We start from the raw sequence: 16,962 nt of genomic DNA, 5'->3' as shown, positions 1-16,962 counted from the left end.
CAAATCAGCCAAAAACTATTTGAAAAAGTCATCGCAATCAACGACTTTTTCCAGGAATGATGACGGCTATTTGTGAAATAATAGCGTCATGACAAGAAATAAATATTCCCCACCTCCGCATTATCTTGCTAAATTTTCCTTCCTAAAATAATTTCTTCATGAAATAACTCACAGCAACATTTTTGTGATTAGCTTTGAGGAACCAGAAGGTTTTTTTTGGCAACAACAGTGAGTTAACAGCTGTTAGCTGAAAACTTTTCTGCATACGGTGTGAAGCTTTTTCTTAAAGAATTTGAGGAAAGTGGGCAAAAAGAAGTGCCTAAAGCAGCAGAAATAGGAAAAAAAAATCAGCAAAAACCTGACCTGAGAGATCCGTCCTTCACTTCATCTGTCTACTGTTGACTGAAGCCTCATCAGAAGGAGGCACAAGGATAGAAGGATGGCTGTCAAGAAGGGAGGGAGGAAACGTGGAGTCTATGGATCCAAATTAGAAATTTTTAATTTTAATGAGGACATGAGGTGCAACTGTGAGTGTCTACAGCAATCTGTAAAACACAGAGGAGGGGCTGTGGTTTTAGTTTTCAACATGACAATGATCCCAAACACACTGGCAGTGCAGTAAAAGCATACCTGGATAAGACAAAAACACATAACAAGGAACAGGATCAGTCATGGATTGGCCTTCCCAAGACGCAAACATCAACATTATGGAAGCAGTGTGGGATCATCATGACAAAAAATGGAATAAAAGTCAGTCAACAACCGAAGAAGATACCAGAAATTGACTTTCAAGCTTTCAAGAATTGAGGAAATTGTTAGCAAAGTTTAAAGAAATGAGGTGCACTTCAAAACTCACACAGTTAGACTTGGTCTCTTTAATCAAATTTTTACTTCAACATGAAAACTTTTTGGACTTTTGGTGATGTGAAGCAAGGACTTGAAAAAAAACCCATTAAATGTATAGTTTCAGTTGTGGGTTTTTCTGTATTGCGTCAACATTTGAATGATTACAAAGAACAAACTGAAACCAAAAGCTGGAAAATAAACCTAAACTCATGTTTAGCCATTTAAGCTCCACCTGTGTCCACTTTGCTGTATGTGACTGGCCTGTATTTGTTGCTGTTGCTTCTTTCACACACTAAACTCAGTACTAGAAGTTGAGCAGCAGGCCATGGCCTCTCCTTTCCTCTGAGATTATGTGTGCGGATTGGTTAGCGCGAGATCAATGCAGGTGCTGTTCTGTGCAGGTCTGTTTTTGAGATTATAGACAATTTGTTATTGTTTTCAGAGAGATGTGATAGTCAGGCATATTGTGCTACAGCCAATTCTCTGCCAGTTCATCTCCTGTCCAGTGTTACTCTGCCCTCCAAACAAAACACAGACCCCCTGCCTGGAAACTTCCTGGCTGATAATGAGGTGATAAAGGTTGTGGACCTACAAACAGGGTGAATTCCCTGTTTTCATGTTGCCACCACACACGCAAAACCAACAGATACAGGCATGCACACACCTTGTTGATCTTAGCATTGGTTTGACAGTCCTTGGACCTGGTCGTTCTATCATTGTGTGTGAACAGACTTGTTTTTCCTCTGCTGAACGGGAGTGCATATTTTAACTTGTAACAGAACAATGCTGGACCTGAAGGGTTCATTGTTTCTGCCAGGAGGGCCTGGTGGAGGCGGATAAGCCAAAATAACAGTTTGGGAACATTTTGGACTTAAGACAGATGAAATGAAGAAAGAGCATGGATAATGAGCTGGAAAGAATGAAGAAAGCAAAAGCAGGAAAAGTAATTGGAGATCAGAACGCAAAAAAGTGAGTCAGAAAACACTCAGTTTAGCTCTAAGCATGTTCAACTTTGGACTAGTTAACAGTTTTGGAAAGCAGCCATAAGAATTCAAATGTTTTATGTCTGTCAGCAAAAATATGTTATGTAATATATTACACATATTTTTAGTATCATGAAAAAAGCACCACTAACTAGTAAGTTCATAGTTTATTCAAATGTAAAGCACAAAAATACAAACTTTTCCAATGATATAAAACAGCCAAACAGTATATATCCATCTGAGTCAGAAATATTTACACACGATTACATTCAAAAGGTTTTCTCTGTAGTTATTGCAGCCATATGCTGAAGTGGTAATTCTCAGAGTTTTCAGCTCTAATTTCTTCTGATCAGTAATTGTTCACAGATTGCAGCCACAGGAAAAATAGCTTAATACAATTTATATATAACTTAACGAGGGCTTTTCTACTTCTTAAACGCTGCTTCGTGCTGCTGGTTGCGTTTGTCCAGTGGTCTCAGACGCCCTGCTGTGTGTCACAGCCCAGCACCTCCAGACGCAGAGCGATGTCTTTGATCCAACCCCGTGGGTGGATTCGGATGTAGCGGGCAAACAGCGGAGGCTCAAAAACATTGATGGCTTCTTCGTCAGGGTCGTCATTTCCTTTGAAGATCTTTGGATGAACAGAGGAAGAAAGAAGAGAAGCGGTAAGTAAACAGTTTGACAGATTCATGCAGAATCGGACACATATCTGCACCTGGTTGTGCATGCCGGCACCCAGAGCATTTTATGCCACTAAAACATCAAAATGCTTTAAATGCCAACACATTTTGGTAACCTCCCTGAAGAAATAAATTAAAGAAGCAGTAAGCATGTTAGTCATTGTAGTTTTATGGACTGTTTTATGTAGGTGAAGTCATAGAGGAAGCTGGAGCCCATCCCAGACTGACAGAGGCCTCATTTTACTGCAAAACTAAACACTAAGCCTACCTTTTCTCTCCGGGCTCTCTCGTCTAACACGCTGCTCCAGGAGTGCCCATCAAGACTGCTGGTGACTGAGAACTCCGTCACCATCATTTGGGTCATCAGTGATCGTGCTCCTTGGGTGATGACTCCTGTGATGCGTCTGACTTTCTCCAAGTCAACCTGCAGCCACTCGTGGGGGTTGTTGTTCTGAGGTAAGAGAGATACATGAGGAAACATGGTTAGATATAAAAGAGAGAGAAAAATGATTAAGTGCAAGTACATTGTGAAATTTAGGAAATTATTATAAATGTCTATGTTCGGAAGAAAAAGGTGGATACATTTAGGAAATACATAAATCTTGAGTCACCCATCATTTTAATGTATTTTTCTTGGAAGATGGGGGAGCTGCTAATTAATTAATTAATTAGCAGCGTCCCCTGGCCTACAAAACACTCTGAAAGTCAGTTAACCTGGCCTGTTTACTTGTTCTGCTTCTTGTTTTGTTTTGAAAGACTCACATGTCTTGTTATTTCAGTTTGTCTTCTTTGGCTGAGACACCAGTCTCTGCATTTAATGAGTCAACAGATTGTTGGCAACTGTGCAACTAAATCTGATCTGCCACTTTGTTGTTGAGCTGAAGTGGTTTCAAAACACTTCCACTTTGCAATAGCACGGATGATGGTGTAATATGCAGAAAAAGAGATTTCACCAAATGACTTAATGTTGGTGCATTGTTACAGCACCACACTTCTTCAATTCTGTAGCAATGGGACTGAAAACACCTGAATTCAAAGATGAAGAGGTGCAACCTAATGCTTCTGTCCATACTGTGTACGGCTGCCTGAATATTCAGTAAAGACTTTGACCTTTTGAATTTACGTTGAGTTCTTACACGGACTGTGGATTGATCCACTGACCTTCTAGTTACTGGACAAACAGCTTGACCTCTTGGGCTGCAGAAACTCAATATTGTGGTGTGTAAGTTAATTGACAGATACCCAACAGAAAAAAAGCATGTTGACAGGATCAATACGTCCAGGCAACATACAATATATAGAAGCCCGGATTGAAACCAGGGCTTAAAAAATCTAACTGAATTTTTGTTTTTGCAACATTTAATCCACCGCTATGCTCAACCACTTAAATCAAAAATACACTATCTATCTATCTATCTATCTATCTATCTATCTATCTATCTATCTATCTATCTATCTATCTATCTATCTATCTATCTATCTATCTATCTATCTATCTATCTATCTATCTATCTATCTATCTATCTATCTATCTATCTATCTATCTATCTATCTATCTATCTATCTACATTTGTGATATTATGTGCAAAAATTAATAAATTAAATTAGTAAAAAAAAACTTTTATGACTAAAAGAAATGGATACATGTTTCTGAATGAAGCAGATAAAGCAAAGAAAGCAAAGAGATGTAGAGATGGCCAAAATGAATACCACACTGCTTCCTCTCCCGTATTACCAGGAAGGAGGAAACTCATAAACTAAGAAAATGCTTTTGGCAATGCGATGCATCATTTTCCACTGACATGACTTTGCTGTGCATGGCCAGACCTACACGAGTGCTTATTGTGAAGACTTTTTTATGTACTTTAAATCCTCCATTCGTCATTCAGGAAACATTTTAGCTGTTTACTGCAGGGAAACGGTTGGCATCAGAAGTCTAAACAGAACTTGAAACTCTGTGCTCTTTATATTAAAACCCAGTCTAAAAATCAGATCTCTCATGCTTACAAAGAAAAGCAAAGAAAATGTGTTTTTTTTTCAGTATCCTGTGACATATTTGCAGTATTCCTGTTTAGTCTAACCTTAGCACTCACTTCAGGTACTAGCGGAGCCAATCAGGATGTTAAAAAAAGGAAAATATTATCTAATTCGATCAGATCCTTGAAACCTTTTAAAAAGACTGTTCTAGGTAAAAGGTAGCGCGCAGTGGTTGACCTCAGTCCCAACTGATGTGTGTGACCTTTAATAAGCAGCTCAAGAGTTTTCCACAAGGACAAATCACACCTCTCAAGTTCAGTGCTGCGAAGTGTGAAAATGATAACTTCAGACAGAAGATTGAAAGCTTAATAAATGTCATTATGCAAATTACTGCTCTCTCAGTGGTGAAGCTTCTTGAACAGTATAGCTGAGGCACTGATGGTGCTTGCAAAGCTGATCTGTTAATATTTTTGCTGCTTAGAGTAAAACATTTTTTAATATTTCATTTGTATTCCAAGATTAAATGAGATATAAAACAAACTGTCTGGTTTATGGTATCCTCAGTGGGCAGACATATTTTTTCCCAGACATCAGAGTTAAACAGAACTTATGGTTTGTGTGAACTGCACGTCAGACACACTGTAAATGGTCTCCGCTCCACTAACTGTAACATAATCAATATCCTTTTCTCCTCATGTGTAGTTCTGAAATGCTAAATGAAGGCCAGAGTAACTTCCCTGAAAGCCGCCACTTGTTCTTATTCTTTATGTTTATTAAAAATAAGTCAGTGTACAGTTTTCTACAAATTTTGCATATGTGTAATTATGTGTGTGCATGTTCACCATTGGCCTCCAGGCGTTGGCGCCGCCCTCCTGGTGGAGGCGAGCGAGACTTGGTTTCCAGGTACGGAGAAACGAGGAGTGAGATGAGGAAGCGCTGAAGCTGCCATCAGGAATACTCTTCCTCTGGAGTCCGAGAGGGAGAGAGCAGCCTGGCAACGCACATATATCCCACAGATATGATGTAAGCACTTTCACAGTCTATACAGAACTACATTGAGATCATTCTTGTTATTTTTGGTACAACTCACTGTTGAGATCACAGCCCAGCAGCTCCAGCCGGAGAGCGGGCCTCTGCACAACGCGGTAAGGGTGGATCCTGATGTAACGTGCCACGAATGGCGGGGAGAAGAGGTTCTCTTTTACTTTGGAGCTGTCCAGGTTGCCATGAAAGATCTACAACAGAACCACTTTTTAGATCACACTTGGCAGGACGGCATGTTTTAGCAGAACAACCCAGCACTGAAACAACTGCCGCACATTCTCCATACTTTTCTTTCTTTTCCAGACTTGAAATTTGCTTGAGATGAGTAACCAAGTATTTGGTGTCTTACAGCATTTATTTAAGAATGAAACAATTTAATAAAGCCTCCTTTTTAGTTCATTTACTATTTATCCTTGGCTTTTCATTTCTGTGGTGCTTTGACGCAAAATAGAAGCAACTATGAGGAATTGGAAATAATTTTAGCCGTCGACTCAATCAAATATTAAGTAACAGCTTCACAGCAGCAAGTTTCACTTTTCGCTTGAGCTTCTACTCTTCACTTTAACTTTTGGATTCAGTAGAAAGGAAGGAGGAAGGAGGAAGCGGTTTGTCTTCCTCCAAACATGAAACAGGAAACAGATAGCAGAGCTGCTTTTGCCCTGTGAAATGTTCCATAACACACAATTTCAAACCAGCACACATTAAATGACATCATGCCATATCTGGAACTTCAATAAAAATATAAAAGTGGTCATGTGCTCTCTTTTTTCTGGCGATGTGGGGTTTGCAAATGACATGTGTGGTTTCTAGTTTTGGACTTTTCAAAGCTGCAGTACTAATTTCCAGAAGGGTTAACATTTTAGTGGTGCATGCCACAAAACTGCAGCTGCTGTCCAGTGTAATAATCTTATATTTAGATTTTGTTTTTAAAATCTAGACATGTTTATCGTAACTGGCCTTATTTGTCATTTAAAAAAGCTACAAGTTCCCTTTATAACTGGATTGCTCTGAGTCTTTTTATAATCTTATTGTCATGTTTGTGTGGTGCAATGACAGTCAGGACGCCTGGCTTATTTGAAGTAAAATTTACTTACTTCAAGCCTCATATCAGAAACTGTGGAATTAAATATCACAGGGCAATTTCAACCCTTACTGTAACAGATATTCAGCATGTGGACATACATTGATGTTGCTGGTCTCGTTTCCTCTGTAATTAGTCCAAGTCTCCTGGTCCAGGCTGTAGGAGACAGTGAAGTATGTGATGTAGTGCTCTCTCAGCCTTGACCTCACTCCCTGTGTCTGCACACCATGCATGAGGGTGGGTCTTTGCAGATCAACCTAAAAACACAGACATTGCATTATATTTTCCTGTGCCCTATTTTTGGTTTATATGAGATAACTGATTGATTAAACTGATTTTGACATCATTTTTTAGATCAGTTCAGAACATCATGACTTTACGTAAGTGAAGGAAATAGAGCAGAAACAAAGAAAGCTGCACATCTAACCTGTATCCATGATTGCTTGTTTTTGCCCATCCAGGCATTGATATAACCTGACTGGTCCAGCCTCGCCAGCGCTGGTTCCCAGTAATCTAGACACACGTGAAAACACAGTTATAATCCATCTCGCTGTGGGTAATTTCCGGGCTTTCAGATCTCATAAAGTTTCCTGGTGGCCACCAGAGTGAGTTCTTTTCATTTGTATGTTAAGCCCTTCATCTCCTCTGCGCACACTAAGAGGGATTAAGAGCCTTCTTGGTGTGTTTCCCTGCTGAATTGGACTAAAATAAATAAATATAATAATAACTCTTCCCCTTCTCCTGCTGTCTTACCTATGTGATCTGATGCTGTGATCTGGGAATCTTCAATCTTCCCTGATTTCATCCCCAGCGGCAAAACACATTCTGCATAGCAAAACCAAAAAAATTCCATGCATTACAAGTTTCCACATGCACACAAAAATTACCCATATATTATACAATTTTTAGCATGTTCTGCTGGTACCATCCTTCACCTAAAAACTCAGTCAATACTATTTACAGCAGCATTACTTGGTCAGAGTACATTGCACGTACTTGGGTCATAGACCAGTAGTTTAGCCCTCATGCCAGCCAGCTGATAATCTCCAATAGTGCATTCCACCAGCCAAGTGCCGACCGTGGGTGGTCTCATCTCCACCGTGCCAAATACACCTAGAGGAGGGAGGAATAAATTGGTGAGCAATGCAATACATGAAAAAAGTGTGTTTCATTGCAGGAAAAGCAAACAAAAACGTGTTTAACCCCAACTGGTAAAAAAAGAAAATCTGTTATTTCAGTGGAAGCATCTGTTCATGTGTCATCATATGATGAAGAGCAGTAGAGTCTGGGAGAGTGGAAAAATAAGTATATGAATATGCATATGTATTTACCAGGGAAGAGGTTGTAGACGCCCATACGGTGTTCCTGCTTAGCATGAATAGTGAAAGGCAAACCATGGAAGTGCACAGCATGGATCTCTGTGTCGCTTCCTACGTTCAAAAGGTGCCACCTGACTCGCTGGTACTGGGCTAACAGCAAACCAGGAAGAGTCTCTGCCACATAGCCGTTTATTGCTGAGGATAAACATTGGCATTACTTATTAGAGTGATTACAGCCTAGGCAGGCAGATTTTACATCAGAAATCAATGTGTTAATCTTTACCTGCAAACTTATTGCTGGTGTGGTACCAGGGATCCTCAGCATTGACTTGACAAGGTGGGGCACAGTGTCGCTTCAGGTTCTCCTCCAGGTACCAGCTTTTAGTTTCATCAAAGGTGTGGAAGAGCAGGGAAAACGCCTGGATGCCTGGCTGCGTGTTCTCATTGGGCCGGAGGGTACCAGGCTTACAGATCACAAGTGGACCGATCAGACCTGAGTGAAGGTCCTTCTCCTAGAATATAAAAAAGAATTGTGAATTTTCTCCTACTCAGGTGAATAGTGTTAATGTTGGACATTTTAGTTCCTATCTTAAGATAGGAACAGGGTACAAATGAAGACTTTGCAGACCTTGTCCACAGTGGAGTAATAGGCCCCAGTCTTGCAGTCAAATTCAGAGTCAGTCGGTCCTTGTTTCTTGGTTACTCTCCAGTTATAAGTTCGGGCTTCACCAGGAGGAACGGGCTCTCCTGGCACCCCGGGCGGAGCAGAGGGGGAGCTTGTTTGGGCAGTGCTGGCCCCCTGGCTTCGGTCATAGACTCCGTGAAGGTGAAAGGAGAACGGTCTGGATGCGCTGTTCTTAAAGGTCACCTGGGATTAGACATAGTGAGAAGATGGGTTTAATTAACTAATTAATTGATGACCATTGTTCACATTTATTTCCATATTTCAGCACCAAGTTAGATATCTGCCGAGTCTTGAGGAAACAGTCATTGTTTTACTTTGGTTTGGGTACAGTAGCACTCACAGTAAGGAGATCATTAATCTCAGTTGTGATGACAGGTCCCATGATTCCCAAGTGCTCCTGAAGCTCCCCTCTGTCTTCAGGTAGCAGGAAGTCTTTATCCTTGTAGGCTCGAAACACCACCTTCTTATAATCTGGCAGGAACTTCCTGATCCCTCGACGTATCTCACTAAAAGGAGGGATTGAGTCGAAACTGCCGTTTACACAAATTATATTAAAGATGTATTTTTTTTGGTTTTCAGGTGACATTAGGATTTCACATTTTAATGGGGGAAGTTGGTTGCATAAACACTGGGTGGGCTTTCAAACAGTTTCCCGTCCTCTCTCAGTCTTCAGCTGACCTATTCTTATTATACAAACTTGAGAAAGAAGTCAAAAAGGCCAGAAAACAACAGGAAAAATAAAGGCATAGTGCCACAAATGTTTGACAGTTTCCTAGAATTTCTGCAAGGAAACTTAATTCTTACCCGTTTTCAAAGACCTGTTGTGGTTTTCTGATGCCGTAGTTCCAGATGATCTCCTCTGCAGCAATGTAGTAGTGCCGAGGTCTGACTCCTCCAGAGCGCACGTTTATGTAATCTGCACCAACTGTATCTAATGTGTCATTCGCCTAAAAAACAATTCGAATATATGTAGTGAGACTCGTGCTATTTAATGTCCTTTACAAATGTGCGTGAGACATACATCCCGGTACCTCATAACTGTAGTCATCATACTCGAAGGACAGATCAATCGTTGTGTTTGCAGCAGTGTAGTTGACTTCCACATCAGGCAGATCATGTATGAGTCGCTCTGGCTTGATGCGAATGTGGTTTTGCGGTACTAAGTTTTTATCCATATCTGCTGAATTTTGTAACTCTGCAGCTGAGACCTTGGTGCTCAACAGGGGTTCCCGGTCCAGTATGATCTCGTTGCTCTCTTCAAGTTCTACCACTGTGTCATTCTTCTCGCTTTGCATTTCTCTGCTTTCCTCAGCTTTTGCCTTGGCATCGATGTCAGTCATGTTTTCCACAACTTCTCCAACAATCTCCATTGTAATTTCTTCATCCATTAAATCTTCAGAGCTTATGTCTTCATCTGTCTCATTTCTGTTTGCCTGCCTTCTCTGTCTCTGTCTTTCTCCATGCTCTGTCTGATTCTCAGAAGCTGCCCTCTCTCCATCTCTGTCTAATTCTTTCAAGACATCCAGTGGGATTTCACTCTCAGAGGGAGCTTTCCCCCCTTTCAGCGATGCTATGTTCACTTTCCTCAGGCGGCATCTCGGTCCAGTTCCTTCAGTTTGAGCAGTGGTGTTAAGTGACTGAGTACTGTTTTGAGCCCGGGCTTTCTTGCACACTCGAACCAACACTGTGTGATTTTCAGGTCTCAAACCTCTTGGCAGGAAGTCTATTTTATCAATATAGTCAGAGAGATCGTCATCCCTGTCTCCATTCCCGCAGGGACGAACGGTGTAGTGGATGCTCATCCCGCGGTTCTTGAGGCTGCTGTCAAAGGCACTGATCTCCCACTCACCTACAAGAGGGGAAAAGTGTGTGTGCGATACAAAGTAAAACATCCACTTTGCACACAAGCCAAACAACCTTTGTGTGTCCTGTATAACTGCCTTGATACGCATTGTTAAAAAAGCAGCGCTCTCCAGATTGTTACATCCCTGATTACAGTGTCTTTACTGTGTCTGTGTCACTTAGGGGTGGAAATAGGGTACCAGAGTCACACAACAATAAAAAACCAAGACTCCAGAGTTGCCTAAAGTTTGAATCCACCCACCAAACAATATTTAACAAATGAATTTGTTCCTGCAATTACAACAGCTGACTCTCTCTGCAGATGTTGGCCTATGACCTTACCAATAAGCTCCGTCTCCATGGGAAGAGTTATAGCAGTCATGGGAAATAGGGTGAGGACAGACTGGTAGAGGCCTTGGTACTGAAACATGTTTCCAGTGAAGTAGACGGAGAGGAAGTCACTCTGGGTGCCCACACTGGCAACGTGCCAGAAGGTCACATCAGTCTGACACATCACAAACTGACGCCTGCTGAACATGATGCCATTTACACCTGAAAGGAATTAAGCAAATCAAATGATTTATTTTTCAACTTCTGATGATTATTTTATATTTTGTGTTCAAAAGTGGCTTTCATTTCAGTAACAACCACCGAAAAGAAGTAAACGTAACTCACTGTAAATGACATTTGAGTTGTAGAAGTCGGGCTCCGTGGTGTTGAAGGACTTTTGAGTGGACTTCCGCATGTTTTCATCAAAGTACCAACTCCTGTTCTCATCAAATATGGCGAATATCAAGCTGAACTTCTTATCTGGTCCCAACTGCATGCAAAAACAGGATTCAGCAAAACACAGAGCAAGCTGCAATGTTACGTCAGTGCACATTAACGGTTGTGGCTGCAGCTTGAAAACATTAACATTCTCCTAACCAGTCGTCCTCTGAAATCGATGGCGTCATACTTGCAGATGAGCAGGGTGCCCACCAGCCCAGAGGCCAAGTCCCTCTCTGGGGAGACAGTGCTTTGATACAGCTGGGTCAAACACATGGGGTCTCCTTCCAAGGGCCCATCATCTGTTGTTAGCCTCCAAATGTAGCCAAACGTCTTGTTGGGGGGCACACCCATTGAGTGCAGGTCACTCTCTGCAGCTGTTTGGTTAGATTTGAAAAGACTTTGTGAATGAAATCATTAGGCGTTAATAAAGATAATCAATCAGATGTTAGAGTCTGTCATTTTGGTGACAGGGACTAATCAAAAACAGTCACGTTTAACTTGTCAATTTTAAAGGTGCTGTGTTTAAAACTGTCATTTATTTCTTGACTTTATCTGTGTGCTTTTCGGATCAGTAATCTGCTACTGCAGGGATTATATTTACAGATTAAAAGTGGGGAAATTACCTTAAACAGTGTGAGAAACCTTAAAAATCCTACCTCGCAATGACTAAAATTAACTTTTCGATGTCTGACAAAACCACTCAAAACTGAGAGACAATCATTTTGTCTCTTTAGCTTACCATTTGTGGATCTTTGCAGCGGAAAGATCTTGGTAAGGCCGTTGGGGTAGATGTTGAAAGGGCGACTGGCCAGGTTCTTAAAGGTGATCTGCAAAATATTAAAGCCATTCAAAGGTAGGTTCACCTCTCAGTCTGGTGTGATTCTGATAGTTTTTGCTTAAATTTAAGGATGCAAAACTCTGAAATGTTATTCACTCACATGGAACTGATCATTGACTTTTCCTTTCAGAATCGGGCCGAGGAGTGGGCTGTCAGGGTCTTTCCGCTGAGTGAAAGATCCATCTGTGTATTCCACATACACGACCTTTTTATACTGGTAGCTGAGGTGGTGTGAAGCTGAAGGCAAATATCTGGACTGGAACTCACTGATGAAGCAAAGAGAAAACAAACATTGAGTTAAACAAGTGTCGCTCTGTTTTTCTTCTGCTATTCTGCTATGATTCCTCTCAGTACCTGTCAGAGGGTTTGAGATGAGGAGCGTAGTTCCAGGTGACCTCTTCAGCAGCAATATAATGCACCCAGGTTTTGGACTCCTGTCCTCTGAGGCTTCTGACTTGCAGTTGTGTATTCTTTGGTTTAATGTTGATCACGTTGAACAAATCGCCATCGTCGAAGTTCTCGTCGCTGTAGTCCTCCTCGTGTTTGACTTGACGCCGGTTGGGCGCTGGAGGAGTAACGACCTCGGGGCATTTTTTCTCCACTGTGAACAATGCGTTCATGCCATCTGGGGCAAGCAGACGTGCACAATGAAAATAAAGACTCGCAAAACAACAAAATGAATAAAATGTTCTGGTTCCGGAATCTTGGTCTTTCTTACCATGGCGGTGAGCATGTATTTTGCAGCTGATTAGAAAGCTGCCGATGGTGTGAGGTCTCATTTCTGCGGTGATAAAGCTCATGGGGGTTACCTCCACGGTGACTTTACGATGGTTCAATATCTGAAGAAAAAAAAGCAAACAAAGGCAGTGTAGTGCACATTTAAGATCGCGTTTAAAAATCTAACATCACCTAACTCTTAGAAAGAAAACACGTATCCCAAAATGCTTTGCTGTGACAAACACGGTTTAATGAGCTTTATTATATATCTGTTGCACTGTTTCTGAAGCCAAACTGAGTGTAGTGTTGTATAGAAAAGTAATAAGCAATAATAAGGAAGCAGCACATATTCCTTAATCTAAGTGTATTCTTATTACATATACATGTTCCTGCCCTTCCAGAATGAAACATTAGATTACCGTCAAAGAATGATCCTGAAACTGAATGGAGTGGATTTCTGGAGCTGTGCTCATGCCTATCAGATGCCAGAACACAGGATTTCGGCCCTGACACATTGTCAACCCTACACACAAAAACACAGAAACAGAGAGAGTGGGTAAGGCAGAATAAAATGCGACCAAATTCCTGTGACGACCAAATACAAAGCAGCCACTGATAAGCTGTGCCCGCACAGTGTTAGCGGCAATTAACATTACAGCATGACTTTCTCGCTGTAATGTTAAGTGATTTCTGTTCTGAGTCGGGCTCTTTGATTACCAGGTAACGTTGAGTTAACAAAGCCATTGATGGTGTGGTATTCCTTCTTGCCGTTGCTCCTTTTGAACTTCTCTCTGCTCACCCTCTCTCCAACCTCTCCATACCAGCTTTTGGTCTCATCAAACACTGCAAAAAAAAGGACGAACGCCGGATATCTCCTCTCCTCGTCTTCTGTGAAGGCACCTGAAGGAAGACAGGCATAATTCACACGATGCAGGATGCGATAAAAGGATCCCATCGAGTACATTTCCACAATTCCTTACACTTCTTTGAAATTCTCTTTCCAGTCCACTGCTTTTATCTCCATGCAGTGCTATCATAACTATACCTCTAATTGAAACATAACAGAGTCAGAGTAGTTAAAGCTAGATGATGCTCTGATTAAGACGGCCTTATTTCTTTCTTTTTATGTTTTTGATTTTTGATAGTATGTGTTTATGGAAAATACCAACAGAAAGATGAATCAGTAGCATTCTTACTTGCTTTACAGATAAGCAGAGCACCAATGAGTCCTGAGTTAAGGTCTCTGACTGTATCGACTCGTGATGTGTATGAGTAGGTGAGGCAATCGGGGTCGCTGGTGGTGGGGCCGTCTTTAGGGCTGATGTCCCACACATACTCATAGTATCCTCCAGGAGAGACGGCATCATCTTCCTTCTCCTGGCCTGCTGTGGAGTCATCATACCCAGCTCCTGGAAAGAAACCACATGTAATCACTTTGTGACTCATCTGTACCCTTCAAGCAGTAGAAAGAATTGAAAGCAGAAAATACACTCTCTAGCCACTCTGTCTTAAAACTCTAATCAGCCAATCCCATGACAGTAAATCAGCGCATCATTTAGGCATGTAGATAGGTAGTCAAGATGATGTGCTAAAGTTCGTCTTGGGCCAGAACCATGTCACAAAACTCAAATAATCTCAACTGGTTCATTGGACACAACATTGAGTCTGCTGTACTCAAAATGCTTCCAAAGTCACCAAATATCCAATAGAGCGGATGTGGTGGAACGGGAGATTCACATCGTGGATGTGCCACCGACAAATCTGCAGTAACTGTGTGATGCTATCAAGTCAATGTGGACTAAAATCTCTGAGGAATGTTTCCAGCACCTTACTGAGTCTGTGACATGTTGAATGAAGCCAATTCTGAAGACACAAAGAGGTTCTAACCCATTACTAGCGAGGTGTAGCTAATAGAGTGGTTGATGAGTGGCGGCTTGTGGTGACGCTGAAGTGATTGGATCTGCTTCATCAAATCCCGTTCCTGGACATGGCAGAAGCTGCTTTTCAGATTAGGATAAGCGCAGTTATAGGAATCTATCCTTTGGTGGTAAGACATGAACTGCTTACAGAAACTGACTGCATTAGATCCATGGCAGCATTAATCTGTAGGGGGGTTATTAACACTAAGAACCTTCTTAAGTCAGTGATATTCAGCTATATCCTTGACGGTTGGGTAGTGTTGAAGATGAAAGAAGTTTAAAGACTGACTGTTTGGCTCTCACAGGCAGTGCAATATCTGCACACGCAAGATAATGAAAACCGTTTCTCTTGGTAATTTCTAAGGAATGAGGTGGCAACTGTTATTTCCTGAGTTCTGTATAACTTAGGAAACCGTTTTCATGATCAAACCATTAATAAGCCTTAACAAGCAGTTTTTTTGGGTACATTTTGATTCGGATAACATATTTTCAGACTCAAGCAAAACCGGAAAAGTGTTGATCTCAGCCAAAGTAGTACTGGAAAGCAAGGATCTGGGCTTTTCTTTTTTTGTGAATGAACGTTATGTTTAAACAGACATGAGTCAGAAAGCTGAGTCAAGTTCTTGCTAGCTGCTTGGTGAGGAAGAACAGAATCCTACTGAGTAAGGTTCACCTTGTGAGTAAGTTTATGAGTGAAAGCAAGACAAATTCTTTCCATTCTGTTACTCCAACCTTCAGATTGTTTCCAGTAGGTGATCCCCACAGGGCTGATACTGTAGGGCTGAGAGGCTAGGTTTTTGAAGTGGACCACCACCGTTTCACCAGCCTGTGTGACGATCACAGGGCCTTGAATCCCTGCAAGAAAATTACATCTTTTTTTTTTTTTTAAGAATTCAAACAATTCAGGCAAAAAAAAGTTGAATTTGTTTCTTTTTTTTTTTTCAAACCACTCAGAAAAATTGTCTGACTGTCCTTGGATGTTAATATAACATTCAAAAAATGTGGTATGATACAAGCACTTATGGATTTTTTTTTATTGATTATTGAAAATATGTACAAGGAGACTTACCTGTCCATGCTGGTCTTGGCTTGGGAACAGTGTATGTAGAGTCCGTATACTCCCTATAAATTGCTTTGATGTATTTTTGCGGAATGTCCTTGGATGTCCTTCTTAAAGATAAAAACACGCATAAAATTATGAAGAGAAACTTATGAGAAAACTGACTTAAAATATCCTTATTAGCTCTTCCTTAATAAAACTGCATTTAATTTACTTCTAGTAATTCAAAAGTAATTTAAAGAAACAAAACAAAAAAATTACATAAAGAAAAGCTAAAAACATAAGAGCAAAACTAACCTAACTGACTGGACACAGATTTTTCTGAAGCTAAGTCTTCTTCTTCATTTGGAAACATAATCATCACAATTATTTACCAACCGAACAGACTGCTCGTGATTTCATTTGTCTAAATCAGACTTATATTTAAGAAAGAGTTTACCTTTGTTCAGTTGTTGGGTGAGGCTCGTAGTCCCAGCCGATTTCTACAGCTGCTATATAATACTCTCTTACAGTAGCACCTGGCTGCTGCGCTTGCTCGATGGAGGAGCAGAGGAGAGGCAGCAGAAGCGCGAGTGTCGCTCTCATCGCTGCGTGCGTACTTGTCGGCTCCATGGCGTCCCGGGTCGAACACTGCCACGGCTCTGGTGCGCCTTCCGTGGGCTGAGATATTTAAAGGGAGGAGGGCGGAGAGGGGCCAAGTCACTGAGAGGTTCAAGCACGCGGGGGATCTGTGGTGGCTGGGGAGTGTGTGAGTGAGATTGCGCGCTCTGCTGTGGTAACATTACATGACAGTGTTCCAGGAAAGAGATTTATCTAACTTTGCTACACCATGTGGCGCCCAGAGTCAGAAAGTTACCCCGAGTCACACATTCTTAAATACTTGTAATTAAGGAGCTTTATTCATACACACACTCACTCGTACATTCAGCAACAGTTTTCCATGTTGGAAACATTATTGATAAATAATTATGAAACACAAGCCAAATATCCCAGTTTTACAAACGTTCATATATACTCATAATGGACATCAATTGTATTTTGGGGCTTTTCGTGATTTCTTTAAACAGTTTTTTGTTTGTTTTCTTTAAGGTTGGAACGATTGTACTGCAGATTCGTTAATCACAAGAATCGGGTGCACAAGTTTGACTTTTTGGGGGATTTTTCCTAATCCACACAGTGTCGAAAGTACACAGACGGACA

General features: G+C 41.2%; 1 protein-coding gene across 2 annotated transcripts; it reads right to left on the bottom strand.

Moving 5' to 3' along the window:
• Positions 1-1,981: 1,981 nt before the first annotated feature.
• Positions 1,982-16,481, bottom strand: f8 (coagulation factor VIII, procoagulant component). Of its 2 annotated transcripts, none has more exons than XM_004545528.6 (27): positions 16,202-16,481; positions 15,772-15,869; positions 15,435-15,557; positions 13,980-14,192; positions 13,501-13,683; positions 13,203-13,306; positions 12,785-12,905; positions 12,421-12,691; positions 12,167-12,332; positions 11,968-12,055; positions 11,385-11,602; positions 11,133-11,277; positions 10,800-11,009; positions 9,647-10,464; positions 9,420-9,562; positions 8,956-9,121; positions 8,559-8,798; positions 8,214-8,442; positions 7,943-8,125; positions 7,608-7,724; positions 7,365-7,436; positions 7,039-7,124; positions 6,713-6,868; positions 5,577-5,721; positions 5,329-5,477; positions 2,778-2,960; positions 1,982-2,460 (listed from the first exon to the last, which is right to left on the bottom strand). In XM_004545528.6, the coding sequence occupies exons 1-27, from the start codon at positions 16,372-16,374 to the stop codon at positions 2,305-2,307; spliced, it is 4,956 nt and encodes a 1,651-aa protein (XP_004545585.3). In that variant the 5' UTR covers positions 16,375-16,481; the 3' UTR covers positions 1,982-2,304. The 2 variants fall into 2 exon arrangements, with proteins under 2 accessions (XP_004545585.3, XP_004545584.3); XM_004545527.5 differs by having other exon boundaries at positions 15,772-15,872; positions 16,202-16,480.
• Between the last annotated feature and the right edge of the window lie 481 nt (positions 16,482-16,962).

Source organism: Maylandia zebra, linkage group LG2, assembly GCF_041146795.1.
Source record: "Maylandia zebra isolate NMK-2024a linkage group LG2, Mzebra_GT3a, whole genome shotgun sequence".
Classification (NCBI taxonomy): domain Eukaryota; kingdom Metazoa; phylum Chordata; class Actinopteri; order Cichliformes; family Cichlidae; genus Maylandia; species Maylandia zebra.
Note: the sequence above shows the minus strand (reverse complement) of the source record. Positions and strands in the feature narration are given on the sequence as shown.